Genomic DNA, 17,507 nt, shown 5'->3' with positions numbered 1-17,507 from the left:
GTGGCATGATCTTGGAACTGCAGGGCCACGGGGAGCAGCATGGTGAGGCCTCAGGACCAGGGTTCATCCCTTCGATCTGGGGAGTTCGGTGACACCTCCCACTTAGGCTCGGTGGAAAGGGGGTGGAGCACTTCTTGTCTACGTTCTAGGGGAAAAGCGACTAGGGCACAGCCGCCGCGGTGACATCACTTCCTCTCTCCTATGTCTGTTGCTTCAGAGGGATGGAGGGAATCTCAGAGCCAGCTGATTACTGAGTAATGGGGGCAAAGGGAGGCTTGGGAGAGGCAGAGGGAAAAGTTATGGATTGAATCCTCTAGGCTCAGCGTGTTCTGAGGTAAGAGGGACCAGCAATGAAAGGGGTGGCAAGGAATAAGCTGTCTTCTGGAGAGAGCAAATGCCAGAAGACTGAGAAGACCATGACAGAAGAGATATGAGAGGAAGAGTTATTTGTCAATGCTTGGGGACTGGAGAGGGGGATTCTTGAGGCTTTAGTGAAGAGAAAATGCAGAACAGATCAGGATTAGGGAAGGGTAGGGCTAAACTAGACAGGAATAATTTATGGGGAAAAGTAGCTGTGGGCTACTTTATGAGGGCTTAGGGCCTGTGAACCATGAGGAGTTGAGGAGGAGCTAGAAATTTTATAGTGATAGGACATGGCAAGTATTCATTGATTAGGGAAGGGCATTTGAAGATCAATCACAGCGGAGGCCTGGATGGTGATATGGTGAAGGGAGGAACATCCATGGGGAAGTAGACTTTTCTTTTTTTGCAGGGCAGTGAGGGTTAAGTGACTTGCCCAGGGTCACACAGCTAGTAAGTGTCAAGTGTCTGAGGTTGGATTTGAACTCAGGTCCTCCTGAATCCAGGGCTGGTGCTTTATCCACTGTGCCACCTAGCTGCCCCCAAACTATTGTCTTTTTGATGGACCAGCCTGCAACCAGAACTGTCAGTGAAGAAACACTCCAGTTTCTTGGGGGTAAAATTTGCTCCCTTTCCAGATTCTTAGGAACATTTAAGTTGCATCTTTTTGAGTACGGCACACAAAGCTTCATCATTAACTCTCTAGTGTTATAATCAAATCACAATAACAATGCCACACTGGTTATTATTATAGCTCTTGTTCTTGCTATTACTCTTGGTTGGCAAGGTGAGAGTGAAGGGAGAAGGAAAGCAAAAAATGAACAATTGATCTCTCTAGCATGTAAGGATTCTTCATTTGCTTATTTTTTCTTCCTTGGCTGATGTATGTCACCAGAGAACTGAAAATTATAAGCAGAACGAGAAGGTGGACTTTTCTGTTACAAACAGGAACACATCCTTTCTTTGTATTAGCTGCTCAGATTTGACTGAGGAAAGATTATAGCTATTATTAATTATATTTGTCAGCTGGCATTATCACATCAATACAGTTTATGTTCCTATAAATTATACAAATGGTACAGGGAAGGCAGGCATTATTATAACATAATATAGTATGATGTCATATAATAATAATTGGATCTCTACAGGACAGAGTGTTAAAAAATTAGGCTTTAATTCTTCCTTTTCCTTTCTCACCTCCACTCCAATATTTTTTCTTTCAAGGAACAGACAATAAGTCATAATAATCACACCTGTTGTTGTCATTGTTGCGATGATTGTAACACCACAGGTTTAGTGTCAAAACATTATTACAAACCCATTACTTTGCTGTTCATTGAATTGTAAGGACAATATTTCAATGTTGCATTTAAATCCTATTGAAACTGTCATTACCCTCCTTATATGAAAACAGTTACCCAATTTAAGGTTTGATTTTCACTCTGATAGTTTGGCATTCATTAGTTTGATTCTGAGAAAGGAAATAAGGACCTGGTAAGAATGTGACTTCTTAGCTATTTTAAAATTTCACTCGAGGTTATGGGAAGAAAGAACACACATTAGTTCCAAGCAGAATGCATTTAATTGAACACAGAAAGATAAGTAAAAAGAAAGAGTTTTTCCATATGAACGAGGTTATCTTCTTTTATAAGTTACCACATTCATAGTGGGGGAGAGGATATGTTATGGAACACGTGTGACAAGGAAACATAGACAGTGGGAAAAAGTGTTTGTGGAGCAACTCATGCCTATTATGCGCTAGAGCAGGGATTCTTAACTTTTTTTTTTTTTTGGCATCATGGACCCCTTTGGTGGACTACTGAAACCTATGAATCCCTTCTCAAATAATGTTTTAAATTCATTGGCTTGCAAAGGAAACCAATGACATTGAAACAAAAATATCAAAAATATATTTTAAAAATTGTGATACAGTTCATGGATTCACAGGATCCTTTTATGTACTTTTCTGCTGAGCCAGAGACCCCTGATGAGGTTCTTTCTCTTCTTTTGCTCTCTCTGCTGTTATCAATCAGCAAATGAATCAATCAAAATTGATTTCTTTCCTATGGCTTTCTCTGCTATTGTTGCTGCTACCATTTGTGGGTCTTCAGCTGTTAGCGATCCTTAACTCTGTTGTGATGCAAACCTTGTAGCAGTTGTATGAATCTAGCTAGATAGAGAAGTCTTTAGACATTTTAAAAGTCTTTTTTCAAACTGATTTTTCTCCCTTCTGGAGTTTGGCATATATCAGCCCAAACTTTTATGTGAGTTATCATTCAAAATTCCTCTGAACTTTGATCAGATCCCTGGATCACTCACCTTGGTCCCCTTGAAATAATGCTCAAACTCCACTTAGCAAAAAAAAAAAAAAAAAGGGGGAATTCTCCATAATGCCATGCAAATCAGCTTAGGAGCAAGACTGAAAAGGGACACATGGAGTGGACGCCCTTTGTTCTTCCTTCTTCTCTTTGCCCTGCATTTCTGACAATAATAAAATTGCTGGTCTACACTCATTAAACTTAATATACAAATGGGATTTCTCATTACTGTTGTGCTATGCTAACTGAAGTAAACTTGATCCCCTTTGCTATCAAGGCTCTTATATTTAGAGGACACATAATTTGTTTTTGTGGAGCAATGAGGGTTAAGTGACTTGCCAAGGGTCACACAGCTTGTAAGTGTCAAGTGTCTGAGACTGGTTTTGAACTCTGGTCCTCCTGAAACCAGGGCTGGTGCTTTATCTACTGCGCCACCTAGCTGCCTGAGGACACACACATTCGAAATCACGATTTTGAAAGATTGTTCAATTCCTAAATTTTGAGTGCCAAAATGTGCTTCAAAGATTATGTGTTACAGGAACTCAGGAGAAGGAGAGATCACTGTTCCCTGAAAGTTGTCCAGAAGACTGGAGAAGGTAAAACTCAGGATGGACCTTGATTGAGGGGTAGAATTTGAACAGGTAGAATTGCAGGGCAAAGCACTGCAGGCAGGAATAGCCAGAGCAAGTTGTGCTGTCCAGAACTAGATGTTCAGGGTCTAGTCCACACAGAGAAGAGTAGGACCCTTATGCCATGACTTAACTGATTCAGTACTCCATGCTTCTATTAATGCAGCCTAAGATTGAATTAGCTTTTCTGGCTTCCAGGTTATGCTGCTGACAACTAATGAATATTCTGCTAAATTAAAGTGCGTAAATCTTTTTCATTTGAACAGATCTTAAGACAGATGTTCACTATCTTATCCTTCTGCAGGCCATCAGTTGGTGAATAATTATTAAATGCCTGCTATGTGCCAGGAACTCTACTAAATGCTAGTGAATTTTTAAATGTAAGATTAGAACTACAATGAGTGGAAGAAGACCTCTATTGTGAGGGGGTAGACTTTCCAGGGATGATTTTTAGGAAAATGTGGACAAGAATCACAGAATGAAGAAGTGTGGATGATTTGCCACTTGCATCACTAGAGGAAGTACCTATGCCCATGAAGTCATGAATCTTTGCAAGCATCAAAGTTCAAAGTGAAGTGTTTGCATTTATTCCTATTAAATGTTACCTTGTCGGTTTACCCCATTGAGAGCTCTTTGGATACTGTGTCTGTCATCTGCTGGATTAACCATCCTTCCCAGATTTGTGTATGATCTGTGGATCGGAGAACCCTAATGCTGCTCAAGTTCATCCCTGTATATGAATGAAAAGGGCTTGAGGGTTTGTAAGTCTTCTTTTCTTTAAAGCTTTCCTTTAGCCCTCTTTTCCATATGTCTGCTCAATGCAGAATGAAGTACTTCCACTGCGAAATCAGCTTCCTCTTTAGTGATGCACATTGGGGGTGCAATTCGGAATGTCTGGGGAGAGAAAAGAGTAAACTTTACATTGGTGTGGAAATCAATATGGCTCAATGGAAAAGCATTAAAAGCATTAAAATGTTATTCCTATTACTCACTGGTGATAACTACTTGTCTTCAATAGCTCACTTTGTCTTTGTCTTGTAAGGATTTTAGAAACTGTTTGATGTGTTAGTAAAAATGTCATGACTAGGACAAGAGAAGAATAATGTCTTTCTGGAAAATGTCATTTTTTTAATAAGAAATGGTAGCTGGATGGTCCTTTCTAATCTTTAAGTCTCTGCCCTGCATGGTGGACTCCTTTAAAGTTCCTGGATGTAATGGAGTTGGGGAATAGAGAATACCTTACTAGCATATGTAACATTGGAGTAGCAGAGAGAGTGGCATTGAAAAGATCCGAATGAGAGATTCTTGCTGGGGAAGGCAGGCAAAGGACCCCTCTGAATTATAGAGTCTAGTTTTGTTTTTCTCCCTTTCTAGAAACCACTTTCTATATGTGAATATACTTTCTAGAAGCCACTTGCTATTTAATAAATGCTAGTTAACTAAAATGATTATCTCTGACAACATCACATGAGTGGATAAAGATAATAGGGATAAACACAATTTGGAGTAAGAGTAGCAATAATTGTTCTGGCTATAATTTAGATTAATCAAGTCACTAGATATTTATTGTTTGCTCACTATTATAATTTTAGCATAAGTCTATACATAATAATTTTAGTTGTTTCTTTGGATGGTTGTTTGAATTTGTTGGTAGTGGGGTGCAGAAGATTTTCCTTTCTCAAAAAGGCACTTCCCTATAGAAGGGTCAGTTCACTTTTACTCAGAAATCCATAGCTGGAGGAAAGGTGCATTGCCACTTTGTGTTTCATCTGAATATTATTAACCAGAGGTGAATGGCTACTGACTCAATAATATGACATGATAATCAGTTTTATTAGGCCTTGTTTTTGATTATGAAAATATATAGTATAGGGGCAGGTCACTTAGTACATAAACATTTCCACTGCTTTGAATTGGAAAATTTGGCTAGATTTCAAGTAGTTGGACACTTGGACATTTCAATGAGAACAGTTCAGATATTTCATACCTGACTAAAAAGTCCTCCTCTGCCAAGGATAAGCCCCATGTCTTTGCAGTCTTCATGGATTAGATTCATTTCTTCAGGAGGAAGAGGCTGGCGGCTGTCCTGGAAATAGATTGATTTATTTAAAAAAAACCAATAACAACTCTTCACTTTGTTCAAGTGTTTAAATCATCATTTTAAAGAAAATGTGATTGACACAATTGGAAGAGACACCAGAGGTCAGGAGTCCCCTCTACAATACAAGGACTCATCTGGTCTTCCCTTGGTGAAAGGCAGTCTCTTTCATTTTTTGGACAGCCCTAATTGTTTGAAAGTTTTTATTTACATTGAACCTCAATTTTTCTTTCTGCAACTTTTAGTGCATCTGGGGCTAAATAAAATAAGTTGAATCTTTCTTCTACATAACAGTCATTTGAATACTTCAAGGAAGCTATTATGTCTCCTCTGAATCTTCCTTTCTTCAGACTAAATATCTGCAAATTTTTGAACCTAATAAGAACATGAAAGCCAGTCCACTAACTATCCTGGTTATCCTCTTCTGGAAGTTTTCTATTTTATCAATGTCCTTTCCAAACTGTGGGACCCAGAAATGACCACAATAGTTCTAATGTGGTCTGGACAAGGTACAGAAGCACTAGAGTTTCTTTCATTATAGACCCTGGGTCCCTCTTCATGCCATCGGCTTTGTTGATTTTGGGGGGTGGCACAGGGCAATGAGGGTTAAGTGACTTGCCCAGGGTCACACAGCTAGATTTGAACTCAGGTCCTTCTGAATCCAGGGCTGGTGCCTCACCTAGCTGCTCCAGCTCTGTTGATTTGTAATGAGATTGCAGTCTGTTGAAAAAGTCCCAGATCTTTTTCAGATGAACTTTTTTCTAGCCAGGGTTTCCCAATCTTGTACTGATGAGGTTGGTTTTTTGAACCCAAGTATAGGTGAACAATTTTGCATTCTTAGATTCATCTGACTATTCTAGCCTGTCTAGATCATACAGTTCCTGACCATCTTCCAACTTGTTAGCTTTACTTCCCACCTTTGTATCATCTGCAGATTCATAAGCATACCATCAGTACCTTCCGCAATGCTCAAAATATTGAAAAAAAAAGAATGCAAAAAGGCTCAAAGGTCAGATCCCTGGTTCAAAACTCATTCTCATTAATGGCTACTCTTCAGGTTATTCAACCAGATCTGAACCCATCTTACGGTAATAAAATCTAGCTCACATTTCTTCATCTTCTCCATAAAGATAGCATGAGAAACTTGATTTTCCTTTGCTTCCCACCTTAACTTAAGAAAATTATATTGGTACCTTTTGTTTCTGGAAATGTTCATCTTACTCCCCTACCCAGAAAACCATCCCTTGTAACAATGAAAAAAAGAGGAAAGGGGGGAAGCACTTTCAAAACTAACCAATGCTTCTCTATGGAGGTTGGAAGTATATGCAATGTTATACACCCATAGTCCCCAACCTCTGCAAAGAATGAAGGACCATTTCCTTATCTCTTTTCTAGGATCTAGATTGGTGATTGCAGTTACACAGCATTTAGTTTCTTTTCTGTTCTTTCCATTTTCATTATTGTTGTCATTGCATAAATTGTTTACTGATTTCTGCTTACCTCACGGAATTAGTTCATATAAAATCTTCCTATGCTTTTCCCAAATCCTCCATCTTCATCATTTGATATGGTATAGTAATATTGTATTATACTAATGCACCATAATTTGCTTTGCTATTTCCCAAATGATTATATCCCACATTCTTTTTTTAATTAAAAAATTGTTTTTTACCCCACATTCTTAACAGGTCATTTTGTATAAGGTTTTTGGCTTTTAAGTTGATTTCCTCAAAATAATCCTGGTGTAAATAGGTTGTGTAAATAGGTGTAAGTAGGTTGTATAAATATTGCTACTTTTCTACAAAGGAACAAAGTTCACACTATCTATTTGACCCTGTAAAAATCACCTAATTTCTCTGAGTATTATCTGCAAAATGTGGAAAATGTGCCTACCTCACAGGGCTATTATGGGGATCAAATTAGATAATATCTATAAAATGTTTTATAAACCTTAAAATCTTTTTTTTAAACCTTAAAATTTCTGAATCCTTAGTTGTTACTTCTATCTCATTCCATCTTTTATCTCTCATTGTCATTCTAAAATTTATTTTAATAAATCAAGTATTTAATGAAGACCTACTATCTTCCCAGGACTATATTAGGGGTGTGGAAGATAGAGAAAAGAAGTATAAACATGGTTCCCACTCTTGGGGTCAGCAAGAGGCAAAATTGTGAGGTAAGTTTGTCTTATAGGATTTAGACATAAAAAGGATCTTTGAAATCATATAATTCATCTACCTTATTTCATGGTAGGGAAACTGAGACCCAGAGATGTAAGGTGACTTGCTTAAGGTCACTCAACTAGTCAATAGCCAGGCCGGAATATGGACCCAGATGCTCTATCAACTCTTTCCTTTCTTCTGTATTGCCTCTTATTCTTTCTTTAGGCATTGGGGAAGCCTCATGTTGTCTTTTTTTTTTCTTTTTTTTGGTGAGGCAATTGGGGTTAAGTGACTTGCCCAGGGTCACACAGCTAGTAAGTGTTAAGTATCTGAGGCTGGATTTGAACTCAGGTCCTCCTGAATCCAGGGCCAGTGCTCTATCCACTGCATCACCTAGCTGCCCCCAGCCTCATGTTATATATATATATATATATATTTTTTTTTAAATGAACCAGTGGATTTAACAAACATCATTTTGTAATTGCTCTTTGCATCCTTCTTAGCTTTGGGGTCCTCCACTTCCTCTGGCTGTTCAGTAGCTTGTAGTTCTTCGGCAGATTCCTCCTTCTCAGACTCAGAATCACTTTCAGAGTCCTCTGGACTTTCGGGTCAGGTGAATCATCATCGTAGTCATCATCATTTCCAGCAGCATCACTTTCCCCTTCCGGATCCTCTAACTCACTGAAGCCAAGTCCACAATGTCACGGATATCTCCCTGATAATTTACTGTCCATACTCTGCTGATACTGTGACTCCAGTTTTTCATTCATTTTCTTATCTTCTTCCCCTGTTCTGAAGTGAGATGTTGACCTATGATCTCCTATAACAAGAGGGCCAGTGCGTTCTTTCTTTCCAGCTCCCATTAGTTTTAAGAACTTTTGTTTTCTCTCTTCATTGCCAAGGTCAGCTGCCTCCCAGTTGCTAGATCTAATGTCGTCAGGGGAGGCTGAGTGCTTCACCCCGTGAGGGTGAGACTCTCGGGCCGCACTCATCCTCCTGCCGACCTCACCAAGGGGAGCGCTGAGGCCGCCCATTGCTCTACTCCTCTGCCGCCGGCACCCACAGCCAGCCACCACATCCTGAGCCCAGCGCGCAGCTCAGAATCACGGGGCTAACTGGGCCTCCTCAGAGAGCGTCGTCGCTATGGTCCGCCCACGCCGACGAGACACGACGCTCCACCAGCCTCATGTTATCTTAACCTTCCTTCTTCCTCTCCATATAATTCCTGGTCTCTGACCTCAAGGAGTTCCCCATTGAATTTGCTAGATAGGGCATAGGATCATAGAGATAATAGTAGCAAAATTCCAATTCAAGTGTTTTGACTCCAGATCCCATATTTTTTCCTCATGTTGACTTTTTCTCAAAAGAAATCTACTAATATAAAAAAAAGTAAATGATCGGGGCAGCTAGGTGGCACAGTGGATAAAGCACCAACCCTGGATTCAGGAAGACCTGAGTTCAAGTCCAGCCTTAGACACTTGACACTTACTAGCTGTGTGACCCTGGGCAAATCACTTAACCCTCATTGTCCCGCAAAAAAACCAACAACAACAACAACAACAAAACCCCACCAAAAACCACCACCACCAACAAAAAACCCAGACCAAAACAAAACAAAAAGTAAATGATCATTGACAAAGAAGTGATAGAGAAAATAAGTTCAATGGAGTGTTTGAAAGAGGCAAAAGTCACTATGGACAGGAAGACAGCAAAGGTGAGATTTGAGCTAGGAGACCTTGAAAAAATGGGCAAGATTTGCTTAGCTAGAAGGGAAAGGGGTGGTCATTCCAGGTGGGGACAGTGGTTTAATTTTTTTTTTTTTGGTGGGGCAATGAGGGTTAAGTGACTTGCTCAGGGTCACACAGTGTCAAGTGTCTGAAGGCGGATTTGAATTCATGTCCTCCTGAATCCAGGGCTGGTGCTTTATTTACTGCGCCACCTCGTTGCCCCAGGACAATGGTTTAAGCAAAGGTGCAGAGACAGGAAGCTATGAAGTAAAGTCAGAGAAAATCAAGCAGATCAATTTGGCAAGAGTACAAGGCTTCAGTTAGTGGCTAATTGGAGCTATGTTTTAGTGGGTGAGAATTAGAACTGGAAGGGACTTTGGAGATCATTTAGCTCGATGCCTTCATTTTGTAGATGAGGAAAGTTGGGATGAGGGACATTAAATGATTTGTCCAAGATAACAGGGCATATAACCAACCCCAGGTTTGCTGGCCCTAAATCCCATGCTCTTGTTACACTTGCCCTGACTGGGAGGGGGGGGGCGTCCCAGATTATGGAGAACTTTGAATTCCAGGCTTGAGAGTTTGGATTAATATTTTAGGTAATTAAAGTCTGTGTGGTGTGGTGTGGTGGATAGAAGCCTAGTCTTGGGGTCAGGAAAACCCGGTTCTGCTTCTGCATCTGGCACATAGTAGTTGAGCGATCATAGGTAAATCATTTAATACGTTATAGTTCCAGGTACCTCTCTAAGACTTTAAGATATGGAGAAGTTGGTCAGCTGTGTAGTCGAAGAGAATTTACACATGAAGAAGGAAACCCCTATTTTGATGAAATTACAATTAGCCTGACCAAAAACAAAAACACTAAAAAAAAAAAAAAAAGGGAAATCACAGAAGGGTTTGGGGCAGGCAAATGGCATGTTAGAAGTAATGTTTTAGGAAAATGGCTCTGCTTCCATAATTCAGGCTGGCCTGGCATGGGGGATGGAAAGATAGGAGGTGGAAAGACTAGTCAGGAGACTATGATAATGATTGTAGTTGTTGAGCCTGAAGGGACCTCAGAGATGACCCAGTCTGACCCTCCCATTTTACATCTGAGCAAACTGAGGCCCAGGGAGGCCAACTGATTTGCCTGTGGTCATATAGGCAGCAAATATCAGAGGTGGGATCTGGACCCTGGGAATGAAATTGAAATGACTAGGTTGATGTCAGTGGAAATGGAAAGGAAGAGATCAATGTAGGAGATAGTGCAAAGGAAAAAGCAAATATTGCTAGGAATTGGTGATTGATTGGATTTGGGGGAGAGAGTGAATTATAAGATGATTCCAAGGTTTAACCTTTGGGTGAGTGGGAGAAAATGGATGCTATTAGCAGAAACAGGGAAGGTAGAAAGGGGAATTGACTCACGGAGGAGGGAATATGCCGAGTTCAGTTCTAAAATGTTCAATTCAAAGAGATGAAAATAAAGGTATGTAACCGTGAACTGCATGAGTTAGACATGAAGAAATTGGAAGAAAAAAATCAGTCCCCCCCAAATCAGTATTTTAGGCAGCCTTCCCTCTCCCTGCAGAGCTCTTCTTCCTCCCCATTCTTCCACTTCAATTTCCTTAGATGCCACTTTTCACCTCTCACAATGAGAATGACCTCAAGTTCGCTCAGTGTTCTCTCACTCAGCTCTATGGGATTCTGGGTTTTATTATTTTCTTACACCCAGCCTGGTAATCTCTAATGGGCTCCACTGAATTTTGTTGTCCTTGGATACTCTTTCATGGAGAAAATTGGATCTGGGTTTTTAGACAGCACTTCTGTGATGGATTGATGACTGTTGCTGCTGTGAGGGGAAAAAAAAATCTTCTAGGACCCACCTGATTTTGTACCATTTCTATTCCTATCATGAGACCCTTTCCTCGGACATCTCCAACTATCTCAAATTCATCCCGTAGCTTGGCCAACTTCAATAACATATAGGAACCAATTTCTTGGCTGTTTTCTTGTAGGCCATCTTCTTTAATTGCCTGGTGATGGAAGAAAAACAAAACATCATAGAGCACTGAATGAAACATATCAAAACTGATTGAAAGGATTAGAAAAGAAAATATGCTAACCCTAGGTCTTCCTTCTTTGGTCCACACCTTCACACGTGTTGTCTCCCTCATTGGAATGTGTAGTCCTTGAGAGTAGAGACTCTCTTATTTCTCTATTTATATGCCTAGTGCTTAGCAAAATACTTGTCCCATGGTAAATTTTTTTTTTTTTTGCGGGGCAATGGGGGTTAAGTGACTTGCCCAGAGTCACACAGCTAGTTAATGTCAAGTGTCTGAGGCCAGATTTGAACTCAGGTACTCCTGAATCCAGGACCGGTGCTTTATCCACTGCGCCACCTAACTGCCCCCCCCATAGTAAATTCTTAACAAATCTTTTATTCATTAATTCATTTGGCACTGTAACCACTGATGATACAATCAATAGATCAGCATTTAATAAGCACCTACTATGTGGCACACACTAAGAACTGGGGATCCAAAAAGAGGCAAAGGACAGTCCATGCCCTCAGGAAGCTCATATTCTAGTGGGGGAGACATTGTACAAAGACATATATACAGACAAGCTATTTACAGAATAAATGGAAACTAATTAAAAGAGGGAGGGTACTAGATTTAGGAGGAACTGGGAAAAGCTTCCTGTAGAAGATGGTATTTTAGTGATTGTATGGAGGATAGATTGAAGTGGGGAGAGACTTGAGGCAGGCAATAGGGTGGTATAATTATCCAGGTGTGAGGTGATGAGGGCCTGTACTAGGGTGGGGGAAATGTCAGAGGAGAGAAGGGGGCATATTTGAGAGATGATTCCAAGGTGAAGTTGACAGGCCTTGGTAACAGCTTGGATATGGGGTGTGAGCCATAGTGAGAAGTTGAGGATGACACCTAGATTGCAAACCTGAGGGACTGGGAGGATGTTGTTTCCCTATACATTAATAGAGAAAGTTATGGGGATGGGAAAGGTTCAGGGGGAGAGGTAAGTGAGTTTTTCTTTGGACATTTTTAGTTTAACATGGATGTCTGCAAGTCTACCACACATCCAGTTTGAGATGTTTGAAAGGCAGATGGAGATGCTAGATGGAAGGTTGACAGAGTTTGTGGTAGGATACGTTGATTTGAGAATTGTCAGCATAGAGATGGTAGTTAAATCCATGGGAGCTGATGAAATCAACAAGCAAGGTGGTCTAGAGGGAGAAGAGAAAAGGACAGGACAGAACTTTGAGGGGCAGCTATGGTTGGAGGGCATGATCTGGATGAAGATTTGGCAAAGGAGAAAAAGAAGAATTGATCAGATAGGAGAACCAGGAGATAGTAGTGTCTTGAAAACCTAAAGGGGAGAGAGCTTTAAACAGAAGAGGGTAATCAGCAGTGTCAAAGACTGCAGAGAGATGAAGAAAAAGTATTGAGAAAAGGCCTTTGGATTTGGCAATTAAGAGATCATGGGAAATTTTGGAGAAAGGCGTTTTAGTGGAATGAATTCAGAAGGTGGTTTGTAAGGGTTTAAGAAGAGAGTGAGAGGAGGGGAAGTGGAGGCACCTAGTGTAGATGGCCTTTTTGAGGAGGTTGGGTACAAAGGGCAGAAGAGATAAAGGATGATAGACAGCAGAATGAGCAGTACTAAAAAAGTGAAAAATTGAGAATAGGGTCAGCAAACCACCAATGAAGCTTTAGCAGGAGAACAGAGATGGCTGGTTATGCCTTCTACCAACTGGGTGTATATGTGTGTGTGGGTGTCTGGATTGTTTGAGGGTAGCCTTTGGTTAGGACATTGTTTCTCTAATACTTTAGGTCCCCAAAGTGAGTTTTCTAAGGGTTGATGGAATAATATATTGCAGCCATCCATGCAAGCTTCTATTCATCATTATATTCCAACTTCACATTTTACCTTTATGTTTTTAAGGCTGGACCTGAATCATATAATACGAGTACTAGTCATATTATTATTGATAATGATGATGATTTTATTTTTGTAGAGCTTCATGGTTTATAAATTGCTATTCTCACTAGGTAGCTCAGTAGGTAGAGTGCTGGCCCTGGAGTTAAGAAGACCTGAGTTCAAATGTGACCTCAGATACTTGCTAGCTGTGTGATCCTGGGCAAGTCACTTCACTTCTATTTGCCTTAATCCTTTAGAGAAGGAAATGGCAAACGTCTCCAGTATCTTTGCTAAGAAAACACCATAATGGGGTGACAAAAAATTAGATACAATTGATTGACCGAACAGCATGACTGAACAACAACACCATCCTCACTATAACCCAGGGAAATGGGTTAGAATGTGACTATATAGTTCAACATTGTGTGATCAACTAAGAATGACCTAGCTCTTCTCAGTAATACAGTGATCAAAGACAATACCAAAGGATTCATGATGGAAAATGTTCTCCACATGCAGAGAAATAATTGATGGAGTCTAAATGCAGACTGAAGCACACTTTTAAAACTTCATTTTTTCACGTTTTTTTTCCTTTTGGTCTGTGTCTTCTTTCACAACATGACTAATATGGAAATATGTCTTATATGACTGCAGATATATAACCTATATCAAATTGCTTACCATCTTAGGGAGGAGGGTAGGAGTGAGCGAGGGGGAAAATTTGGAACTCAATATTTTAAAAATTAATGTAAAAATTGTCTTTACACATAATTGGAAAAAAATACTATTTAAAAAAAGAAAAGACTCAGTTCAAGTGTTACCTTTTACATGAAGCCTCTACTAACCTCCTAACTGCTAGTGTCCTCCATCTCATAACCACCTTTCAATTAATTTTGCATATATTATGTATAGATAATCTATATATACACACATATGTTTATATGTAATATATATGTGTATGTTCTCCATTAGAACAGAATTTTCTTGGTGGCAGTGAATGTTCTACCTTTGTATCCTCAACATTTAGCTTAGGACCTGGCAATATTAAATGCATAATTAATGCTTAATAAATGCTTGTTGCCTTACTGAGTCCCCATATCTATTATACCCTAGGTAGTTGTACCTTGCCCACCCCTAGTTCTGCTTTTGTTTTTGATGCCTCCCACTTTTGTGCCTGAAAGAATTAGTTATTGATACTTACATCAAGTACAGCAGATCCAATTACGCCAGCTAGGGGGTTTCCCGCAAACGTGTTGAAAGGATTAAAGGACTTGGCGATCTCTACAGGAAGATAAATAAAAGTCTAATGCATAGAATATAAGAGTCTCACCCATTTTCTTCCAGCATCTCACCACAAAATCTGGACCACATTTTCCTTTGTGTTGATGGTAATATTATACATTTTTTACTCATATAATAGCTGACAAGGAGACAGCACTTACCTGACATTGTAAGAGTGACTCCAACACCTCCTAAATCAATGACATTGCCATTTGTTTCCTCCTCTGTCTCCCTTATCTCCAGGGACTAGAGGTAGAGTGTGCCTATCATCCCCAATCCTTCCATTTGTCAAATAAGAGAAAGAAACAAATGCTATACCAGACAATTTATATACATGGATTTTCGGGGTATTTCTTGGAGTCAGATTCAGACCACACTTTTTTTTTTTTGGTGAGGCAATTGGGGTTAAGTGACTTGCCCAGGGTCACACAGCTAGTAAGTGTCAAGTGTCTTGAGGCTGGATTTGAACTCAGGTCCTCCTGAATTCAGGGCCAGTGCTCTATCGCTGTGTCACCTAGCTGCCCCGAGACCACACTTTTTAGAGTTATACTACTACCTGTTTGTTGTACAAGGAACTTTGCAGAAAAATGCTTCAGGACCCCAATGGTGTATGTATTTCTCTAGGGTGTCTGTGTGGTTGGGGTCGTGTTTCTGTGCTGCTCCTAATTCTACAAATCACACCATTAGCTGGGTAGGGCAAAGGCTTAAGGATAGTGAGCTGAGCCCCAGATTAATCATGTCTGACCACCCTTTGCTCACATCCTTCTCCCTTGGAAAAGATGTCCACTACTTAGACCCTGAAACATAACTGTAATGTTTCATTGTTCTGAAAGATAAGCACGTGCATGCTTTAAGATAGTTAATTCAGTAGGTTTGGCAACAGAAACAAACTGAGCATTTGGTCTTACCTGGAGAGGTTACAACTACTGACATGGGGAAGCCATTTGCTATCCCCTTGGCCATGGTGACAATATCAGGGAGGATTCCATGACTTTGGAATCCCCAGAAATGAGTGCCCAGCCTGCCAAATCCTGTCTGCACCTGGTGAGAACAAATCTGGAAGTCAGTTTTTTTTTTGAGAAATATTATGTCTTCCAAAAATCACTTTTTAATATGGGTATGATCTCATCATCATCATTATCAAACATTTATTTAGTACTGACTGTTTGCAGGGTTCTGAGTTAGATGCTGAATTTGTTCCTATTTGAGTTAATGTAACTCAGTGAATATTTATTAAGCACCTACTTCTTCTTGTTTTTTCTTCATTCTTGAAGAGGACCATGACAGGTGCCATGACTTGTACTGAATTGGATTTAAATAAGGAAGGGCTGTGCAAAGTCACCAACTTCACTTTCTCCTCCAGAGCAATCTAGCTCCAGTGGAAAGATACATTATCAGGACCACTGGAGATGGCCCCGGATATTTAAGGCAATTGTGGTTAAATGACTTGCCCACGGTCACACAGGGTAGTTGAGTAGGTAGCATGAAAGGGAAGGAATGGGAGTGGGAAGCTGATGTGTCTTGGACAATCCACTAAAGAGATGATGTAGAGCCCACTGCATTTGAGCAGGTAATGCAAGGATGAGGTGATAGCCTAACATTTAGCCAAATGATGTTTCAGCAGAGGGGACCCATTCACTTCAGTGAACTCAATTGAGTCTTAAATGGTTGGAAGCCATTCTTCCTGTGGGCGGGGGAACCATCTAATTCCCAAAGCTTAAAAAAATCCTCTTGTTATTTAGTCGTTTTCAGTTGTTCTTGACTCTTCATGACCCTGTTTGGGGTTTTCTTGACAAAGGTGCTGGAGTGGTTTGCTATTTCCTTCTCCAGCTCATTTTATACATGAGGAAACTGAATCAAGCAGGGTTAAGTGACTTGCGCAGGGTCATATGGCTAGTAAGTGTCTCAGGCCAGATTTGAACTCAGGAAGATGAATTTTTCTGACTCCAGGCCTGGTTCTCTATCCACTGAGCCAACTAGCTTCCCATATCAGTATCAAATATTGATGGCAGCACTGCTATAGGGTGTCCATGATTTTTTTGTGTGTGAGGCAATTGGGGTTAAGTGACTTGCCCAGGGTCACACAGCTAGTGTCAAGTGTCTGAGGCTGAATTTGAACTCAGGTCCTCCTGAATCCAGGGCTGATGCTTTATCCACTGTGCCACATAGCTGTCCCTGGGTGTCTACAATTCTAAGGTGATCACTATGCAGAACAGACTCCATTTGGATGCATCACCTCTATCTGGGAAAAAAATAAACTAATCAAAAAAGCCAATCTCATTCTTTTAGTGTCATACTTTAAAATTCTTGCTATACATTTCCAATCTTTAATATAGGCCTGGGTTTTAGTATTCACAGAGGATACTGAGCACTTTGCATGGGTACTTACTTCATCGGCAATGCACACACCACCCCTGTCTCTCACCAGCTGGAAGGCTTCCTTCAGAAATCCCTTGGGGTACTGAACCACGCCATTGACACCCTGAAGGAAGCCAAATGAAGGAAACTGTTTAGAGGTGAGCAAGAACTTTGAAAACATAAATCCCTACACAAATACGTGGTGTTTGTAATAATAATGGTAAATAACAACAACAATAATAGCAAAGATTAAAAAACCCCCCACAAAGTTATCTGTGGAAGACTTTGAGACATCCCTCAAAATGAAACCATTTATAGTGTAAGGGCCAGTGTATGGGAAGAGTTAATTGGGTGGCTTGCTTTAATATTGGTGTAAGAAAAGAAATTAACATCCTCTTTCAAAAACACAAAACAGGTTTTATTAGTGGGAACAAATTAAAAACACAAGTGAGGTTAATAGAGCTAGGAACAATGTATAAATCTCTGGAGTAAAAAGGCCCGAGGCACCCTGAACCTGCCTCCAGCCCAGCCAGCTCCAAAGAGCTAGCTTTGCCTCAAAAACACAAACACCACCACTCGAAATCTTCAGCTCTAAGGAGAATTAGCTTCGTAGTCTCTTCTGTTTTTGTCTGGAGGTTAAACACCAGCAGCTCCTCTAACTA

The 17,507-nt window shown here is 40.3% G+C and overlaps 1 protein-coding gene across 2 annotated transcripts in view; it reads right to left on the bottom strand.

The window, feature by feature from the left end:
• Positions 1-3,871: 3,871 nt before the first annotated feature.
• The window catches only part of AGXT2 (alanine--glyoxylate aminotransferase 2), a 56,681-nt gene continuing 43,045 nt past the window's right edge, over positions 3,872-17,507 (bottom strand). For both annotated transcript variants that reach the window (XM_043978861.1, XM_043978862.1), the window contains 6 exons: positions 16,877-16,969; positions 15,396-15,528; positions 14,408-14,487; positions 11,157-11,306; positions 5,295-5,393; positions 3,872-4,201 (listed from right to left, as the gene is read on the bottom strand). In XM_043978861.1, coding sequence (XP_043834796.1) covers positions 4,085-4,201; positions 5,295-5,393; positions 11,157-11,306; positions 14,408-14,487; positions 15,396-15,528; positions 16,877-16,969 — 672 coding nt within the window. In that variant the 3' untranslated portion in view covers positions 3,872-4,084. The remainder of the gene's footprint in view (positions 4,202-5,294; positions 5,394-11,156; positions 11,307-14,407; positions 14,488-15,395; positions 15,529-16,876; positions 16,970-17,507) is intronic.

The sequence above is a fragment of the Dromiciops gliroides genome, chromosome 1 (genome assembly GCF_019393635.1).
Source record: "Dromiciops gliroides isolate mDroGli1 chromosome 1, mDroGli1.pri, whole genome shotgun sequence".
NCBI lineage: Eukaryota > Metazoa > Chordata > Mammalia > Microbiotheria > Microbiotheriidae > Dromiciops > Dromiciops gliroides.
Note: the sequence above shows the minus strand (reverse complement) of the source record. Positions and strands in the feature narration are given on the sequence as shown.